The sequence below is a fragment of the Micropterus dolomieu genome, unplaced genomic scaffold, assembly GCF_021292245.1.
Source record: "Micropterus dolomieu isolate WLL.071019.BEF.003 ecotype Adirondacks unplaced genomic scaffold, ASM2129224v1 contig_482, whole genome shotgun sequence".
Lineage (NCBI taxonomy): Eukaryota > Metazoa > Chordata > Actinopteri > Centrarchiformes > Centrarchidae > Micropterus > Micropterus dolomieu.
Genome location: NW_025729472.1, coordinates 1 through 7930, shown reverse-complemented (window position 1 = coordinate 7930; position 7930 = coordinate 1). Strand labels below are relative to the sequence as shown.

General features: G+C 38.2%; 1 protein-coding gene across 1 annotated transcript; it reads left to right on the top strand.

Annotated features, from left to right (window-relative positions):
* The first annotated feature begins 452 nt into the window (after positions 1–452).
* On the top strand, positions 453–6878 carry LOC123964084. Its single transcript, XM_046041195.1, has 11 exons — positions 453–504; positions 639–658; positions 795–925; positions 1074–1206; positions 1574–1740; positions 2277–2430; positions 2537–2623; positions 2846–3016; positions 5114–5176; positions 5371–5433; positions 5807–6878. The coding sequence occupies exons 2-11, from the start codon at positions 646–648 to the stop codon at positions 5962–5964; spliced, it is 1140 nt and encodes a 379-aa protein (XP_045897151.1). The 5' UTR covers positions 453–504; positions 639–645; the 3' UTR covers positions 5965–6878.
* The last annotated feature ends 1052 nt before the right edge of the window (positions 6879–7930 follow it).

Sequence of the window (7930 nt, the reverse complement as noted above, 5' to 3'; positions counted from 1 at the left end):
CGTATGAAGCTAATGGGGAAATTTAGTTTCTAGTTAAACGCAAAGTTAGCCTGTAAAAATTACTTTTTCCACACTGTAAGGCTTATTGCATAATATTGTATGCTCGTTAACGCCCATCATAGGCCTAACCTTACTCCTATTGACTTATGAGTGAAATATTAAACCCATGACGTATTTTATGGCTGTTTGGGTACCTTGGGATCTTGACTAGAATGTAAAATAAAGTTTTGTGGGTTTGAAAAAAGCTTGGATGGATTTGATCCCACAGGAGGTAGCTTACAATGACATTCATGCAAAAGACGAATATTAGGAATCTATTAGAAGTAAATATAGACTGTGGTGTCTGTGTGTGTCACATTTATTGCTGTCCTTGACATTGAACTTGAAAAAAAAAGTCTATTTATCTATCTGTCTGCCTGCCTGTGTGTGTAACATTAATATATCTTTACCTAACTTTTTTGTCTCCCACAGCATCAATTTCCAGTGGATTGAAGGACTTCTGTGGTAGGCTAAGTTTGTTTTATTACTTCCATGCTCTATCTCTTTGTTGAACAATCTAAAATTTGGTTTTGGCCTTTTTAGAGAGAAGGGCCCGTTCACAAATCTGTCTTGTGCAAGTTTTTCTGTTTATGTTTTAGGTTGAAGATGGCCCAGAGAGGTAAGCCTTGCAGTTGCTAATCTAGAAGCATTAGGCAAGTGTGTCTGAGAACGATGGTATGATCTGCAACACTGTCTTTTTTTATTACTGATTTATAACTGACTAGATTTTTCTTTCTTTGTTGTTATTCAACAAGAGAGAACTCCCATTAATGGGAATCAAAAGGAAACCCTGAAATCCTTTTTTACGAATGGAATGACACGAGTTGGGTCAAAATTAATTCCAAGTGCTGCATCTGCTACTGGTTTGGACACCAGTGTCATAGAAGTAAGTTTTACTTTAGTGCCACACTAACAAACAACATGTCAAATAAATATATCATTCTGCTGCACTGCTTGTAAAAATGAAGAATTTTGTTAAAATACTGTTTAATTGGTGTAATACTCTATCGTTATTTTTTGTTTTTGTTTTTCAGAACTGGATCGGTAATTACAAAAGATCACAAATTTCAAAACCTTTGTCTGAACCCCGTCAATCAAAGGCAAAAGTTCACGTCAGAGAGCTGTCGCCTTACAATCTTTTTTGTAGGGACATATTCAAAAACAAAGGTGAGAGACAAAATTGAACGGCTTCTTTTAATTGTTATACTAAATGGTTTGTTTTTGTACATAGTGGCCCTGTTGACATCAGGGGTTTACAAAGGTCATGAAACAGATTTTCAAGATAGTATTTGGCAAGTACTTCACTCACGCAAGTTGCATTCATCAACGTAAGACTGCTGTGTGTATTGAAAAGAATCATCAGGTCATCTACTTTACATGTTATCTTGTTTTTACAGAGTTGTTACAGAGAAATGGGTTTCACAACCCAAGTAAACCAGTGTGTTGGACAGATTGTCGTTGTATGAATTTACTTTAAAAAAAGAGATGCTGAATCTAAAGTGTTAAGTTTTCTGTGCATCTATTTTTTCCTCAGGCACAATGAATGACATTAAGGGCAGGTGGGCCACATTGGGGGAAGATGAAAAGAATAAATACTTTCAAGAGGCAGCAGCACTGAGGGCACATGGGCAGACACAGGACCTTAGCCCAGAGATGAGGGATGCCCGAATTAAAATGCACCTTAAGAAGCTGAAGTTAGAGGTTTGGAAAATGGCTTCATTTGCTAGGCATTTGTGGTATTATTTTAGTATTAGATGGAAGGATGATCGACAGCAATTGTGATGCGAGCAGAACATTGTGACAGACAACTGGATTGTTGATTTGTAGATTTTTTTCATAATTTCAAATGAATTCATCCCAAATAAATATTCCAGCTGATTGTTGTTTACATGGCTATCAACATCAAATATTCTCACTTTGAAGAACACCTCTCAAACTACATTCCTACTGGTTGGGCTAGTCTATTCACATCAAGGTGGTCAATTGAAGCATTAGTAGTCACAAATGGCTATGAGTCAAAATTATTGAATTTGGACTCTATGTAAACAACTAATTTATAGTTAATGTACCCTGGGTGGTCCTTGACCACTTATTTGCCACATGTGACAACACTGTTTTCATATATTTCCAAGCCCTGTTATGAGTTTTTTCTTCAGTGTGTGTTGAATTTTTAAAAGTAGGTTTTGTGTTTAATCAACTATTTACTATTTTTGTGGTTGTCTTCTTCTATTGTAAAGGTGTCCAAGCTTGAGGATTTGGGTGTGGAAACAGCCATTCTATCATTTGACCGCCAAAAGTCCTCATTAGAGGTGTTTGAACTGAGCAGCAAAGGAGCCACTGATTTCCTTGATACAACGGAGACAGTGAACAACTTCGCACTGCATTTCAAAGGTATTGGTTATATAAAAATCCACAGAAATGGACTCAGGCCTGTAATAGTGCAAATATACATAATACAGTTTTATGAAATTATTGTTGTCTGTTGTTACATCTGTAGCCAGCTCCTCACCCGCAACACCCAGTACCAGAGAACATGTCAGTGTTCTGGTAGGAAAAGTGCAAGATCTATTCAACCAAAAATATAGTAAGCATAAGTTCAAATACTTTTAATCCCTTCATGAATCCATGGCATTATTATCAAATGAATAAATTATTTAATGTGCCCATCAACCATTAGATTGACACCTTACCAAAATGTCTGTTTGCAGCCTGTACACTGGCTATCAACTAGAGGGGAGAGTCACAATTGTCCAACTGTGTAACATTGTGTAACGTGTGCATGCATGTTTGTGCCCGTGTATTTCAGAGGAGGCCGGAGGTACTGGGAGGCTTCCCTACCAGTCCCTGGTAAATCAGGGCATGACCATTAATGTAGCTGGACTGCCCACAAGTCTTACCCTCAGGAAGCCTTCCTTTTATGGAAGGAACCAATTGGTCGAAATTTTGAAAGCTGCAGAGGAGATTTCATTTGAAATAAGTAAGTGACATTACCATTACCAGTGTCTTTCTCCACTTGTGTTTTAGCAGACCATTTGGCTCTATGCAAAGTGGGGAAAATAAGTTAACTAAAGAATAATACTGGCCTACATGTAAGTCTTTGTATAGTTTTGGGGCATTGCATCTCTCTCTGTCCCTTCACCGCAACCGTTCAAGGCAGATGGCCGCCCACCCTGAGCCATGGTTCTGACGTATCTGCCTTTTAAAGGGGTCATTTGATGCGATTTCTTGTTTTTCTTTCTCTTTAGTGTGTTATGTTAGTCTGGGTTTCCCCATACTGCCTTCTGCAGCGCGATTTTATTCGAGCTGAAAGGCAGCATGGATACCATGGTCCAGATATTCGCCTCATTTAGGGAACCAATCACAGAACGGGGAGGGAGCAGCAAGACGATGACGACATCTATGCAACACACACAAGCAGTTTGTTTATATTCGGCAATAGTTTATATTTTGTTTTTATTCGGCAATAGTCGCTGAACGTTATTGTTTACACAAAAATATCTTACCCATCGTCTTCTTCCTTGTCTAATTTCTGTCGCTCTACATACGTCATCTGGTATAATTGAAATGATTGGCTATGAGCTACGTACAGGCGCATTTGATAGACATTCTTAGCACCCAATAAACGGCGCCGGGCATTCGTAAACCACGCCTCAAATACGAGAAAATGTGCATATGGTTCCCAGACCCAAGTCTCAACGAGAATTGGGTCTGGCGTTAGCCAGGCTAGTGTTATGTAGCTGTTTGTGCATGTATAAGATCTGCAGGGTTACAAAGATCAAAGTCTCAAACCCTAAAGAGATATTCTTTATAAAAGTGAAGGCTCAGCCACACCTTCCTAAAACACTTCGTTCAAACACACCCCCTCATCTCTACGTCAGTGTGTGGGGGCAGAGTTCCATAACACCGCCCAAATGTATACGCAAAGAAGGCATAACTTTTATCCGTGCCGGCATGTCGTAAAGACGCTGTGTTTTTCGTTGCGAAAGCCCAACTACTTTGTTTGGCTTTCCAAAAGAGGACACAGTTAGAAAACAGTGGCTAAGCTTTATTTACAACACTGTTCCAGAACAGTACAACCCAAATATTCGACTGTGTGCTGCGCATTTTTCAGATGACTGTTTCTAGCACCTGGGAGAGCTCAGACTATGTCTTTGTCGTTTCAACTATAACAAATGCAATACTGATGCTTACCAATCTGATACATTCTGGTCCAGTCGCGCTGGCAACGTTGATCGATTAGCTTAGTCATCTGCATCATCCGGATCATATTCCGGCTCTAATTGATAAGGTAGGACTGACATTATAATCTCTCAATATTGCTTTGCTTTGGGAGCTGATGTTCCAGATATGGTAAGAAGTGTGATATTTCCATCAGGTGCTTAAGGTATTTGGGCCAATCACAATGCACTGGATTTCTGGCTAATCAGAGCACACAGCGCTTTTCTGAATGATGAGCTTTATTTAACCTAAAACCGCATAAATGCCTTGCATTAAACCAAATACACAAAATAATGTTATTTTTAGAACCATCATATGACCCCTTTATAAAGAAGTTTTTCCTTGCCTCCGTCACATACAGTAGTGCTTGTTCATGGTGGGAATTGGATTGGGTATTTGTTAACAATATTATAAAGAGTATGGTCTAGACCTACCGTACTCTGTTTGTAAAGTGCTGTGAGAGAACTTTTGTTATGAATTGGCGCTATATAAATAAAATTGAATTGAAACAGATTCAGGTTATAGATTCTGTATGTGTCTTTGACAGTTTATAAGGGATGTGACACTATTTCTCAGCTTTATCATTATCCTGAATATCCTATAGATGTTTAGTTAAATATGACTAGTGACTGTGGCCCTTGGCAATGGTTTTCATCTTTTTCATGCTCATCAAACTATTCACTAATTAAATTATATGTATATAATTCCTCCGAATTACATTCCTTCATTGATATATTCACTGCTGTGTGATTCATTATTTTCCTCCAGGACTATTGCAGGAAGGCCAATTATTTGTTAAGCTCATGCTACATAAGGTTTTTTCTGTCTTTCTTTTTTCTCTAAAAATATCAATCAGATGCAGAACAATCCAACCCCACTGACTTGGGAGAGGGGATGTCAGAGCACATGGATGCAGAAGGTATGCTGAGTTGTTTTTATTTTATCTTTAAATAAATATATTACATTAAACTTAAGAAGCATAGTTAACTAGATATGTAACTGTGGTGATTACACAGCACATTTGACTACTGTATACATTATTGAAATAATACAATTAATCAAAAGATGAAATTTTCACCTTTGTGTAATGGTTTAATCTTTTCAAATCAACAGACACAGCGGATGGCATCCAGACGAAGTCGGTGGAGGAAATTTTAGAGGCCATGTGTGAAAATGGTATTTCTTGTAATCATAATACATTTTACCAAATGTTACATAATACATTTACAATGTTACTGTTCTGAGAAGTCATCCATTGACATTTGACACAAAGAGAAAAGCTTACTTGTTTGAAAATTACAATTTATGGATACAATATTTATCCAGGTGACATTAAAAAGCATATATAAGATTGGTATTCTGATAATTTTACATTTTGATTTGGCTGTTGAGATTCAGATGCAAATAATGGTCTTTTTTTTTTTAATCAATGATTTACTAGTTAACTATTGACAGTATAAATGCTGACAAATTGAATTATGAATTTGTAATTAAGATTAAAAATTTGTATTTAGAAAGTTATTATTTTGTTTTGTTTTATGTACTTTAGGTGCACAGCAGATGGAAGAGTCCTCAGAAACAGCCACTACTGTAGCCATCGTGATGACTGCAGATAAAGGTATCTTTCCACATTGTGGTTATTTTTATATAACAGGAAATGACTGTTATACCATATATATTGCCTTAAAGGATAATTCCGGTATTTAACACCTTGGGCCCTATTTTAACGATCTAAAACGCAAGTGTCAAAGCGCAAAGCGCAAGTAACTTTGTGGGCGGATCCAGGCGCTATTGCTATTTTCCCGGCGGGATAAATGCCATTTGCGCCTGGCGCAAATCTAAAAGGGGTTGGTCTGAAGTAGCTTCATTATTCATAGGTGTGGTTTGGGCGTAAAGTCAATAAACCAATCAGAGCGTCATCTCACATTCCCTTTAAGAGCAGGCGCACTTGTTCTAAAGCGGATTCCTATTATAACGGTGGATTTGCCTGGCGCGCGCCAGGAGCGGTTCACAGCTGAGGAGACTGACGTTCTCGTCAGGGCCGTAAAACACAGAGAAGTGACATTGGGGATGGAGAAACCCACCCAAATTAACTTCGGTTAAACAGGCGTATGATTATTTGGGTAAATGTGTAAGCTAGATGTATGCTTTTATAATAAATTATCTATCTATCTATCGTAATAATGTTTGATTTGCAAAAATGAAAACTGCTGCTTAGATGAGAGAAAGTGTATGCGCGTTGTGCACACGCTACATTGATTATGGCCAAGCATGCGCCCTTAAAATAGCATAATGAACAACGCGCAACGCGCCATTGACTTTAGACTAGGTTTTTTCTGGTCAGTGGCGCAATTGTTTTATAGAACAGCAAAATAGCATGAGGGAAAGTTTGCGCCGGAACACGCCTCCTCTTTGCGCTGAACCGCCCCGGGGAGCGCAAGTGTATTTCTTAGTTAACCGACGTGTGTCTGTGGAGGGAAAAGTCCGCTTTGCGCGGCTGCAAAATAGGAATGATACATGCGTCGGTGTACAAAGTCAATTGCGCTGGGTGCAAGATAGGGCCCCTTGAGTTTATTTTGTCGTTTGTTTTGGATGAACTAGAGTGGTGGACTTAGAAATGTTGACGATGGGTCCTGTCTCGACTTTTTGACCATTTTAGAATAATCTAATGCTCTGACAGCATTAGACTGGCTTTCTATGGGCATGCACAAACATGTGCTTAAAACAACCCTTAACGTTCATTTTCAAAACTGTGCAACTCACCGAGTGGTTAGTGTTGTTCATTCATGATTGAAAACAAATATATCGGCGCAATGTATGCTTTCAATCCGTGTTATTTGCTATAGTGGAACTATTTTTTCAGATACCTCACAACCGCGTATAAACTTCTGCTCGATATTTGATATATTAGCGCAGTAATATCAACGAGCACTGAGTCCTTCAACAGAAATCATGCGATTTTACAAATTGGCAAATAAAACACGACAGAAACTGTATTTCGCTACGCTACTTGTTTTGGAACATCAACGAACACCACTAACCACTCGGTGAGTTGCACAGTTTTGAAAACGAACGTTAAGGGTTGTTTTAAGGACATGTTTGTGCATGCCCATAGACAGCCACTCTAAAGCGGTCAGAGGAGATTCTAAAATAGTCAAAAAGTCGAGACAGGACCCATCGTCAACATTTCTAAGTCCACCACTCTAGTTCATCTAAAACAAACGACAAAATAGACTCAAGGTGTTAAATACTGGAATTATCCTTTAAGTTACAAAATAACAAAATATAACAAATGAGCTCTTCCTCATAATAGACCTGGACAAGACTAGCAGCAGCCTGGATAAAAACAGGCAGTTTCAACAGATTACAATACTAAAATAAGAACAGATATGGAAACAGAAGCATAGACAAAAAAAATTTAAAAGGGGTATAAAAACATTAGACTAACAAACTGTGACAAATTAGCCTCCAATCCTTTCATTTAGGATATAACAGCATTTAACTAGATTCACTTTTAAGTCCTACAAGGGGTAGATTCCAGGCAGAACGTGCAGAATACATACAGCGTTTTTGTATAAAAACATCTTGAGAGTGCAAAGGATGTTGTCCAGTACATTTCTTTAAAATACAAACACAGAGAAAGGAGGTAAGAACACCAGCAATTGCTCTTCTT

Bases quoted from the DNA above. Each gene is read 5' to 3' on its own strand.
- LOC123964084 (XM_046041195.1), top strand. The intron at 5,177-5,370 runs GTATGCTGAGTT...TCAAATCAACAG, and splicing joins AGAGCACATGGATGCAGAAG to ACACAGCGGATGGCATCCAG. The intron at 5,434-5,806 runs GTATTTCTTGTA...TATGTACTTTAG, and splicing joins AGAGGCCATGTGTGAAAATG to GTGCACAGCAGATGGAAGAG.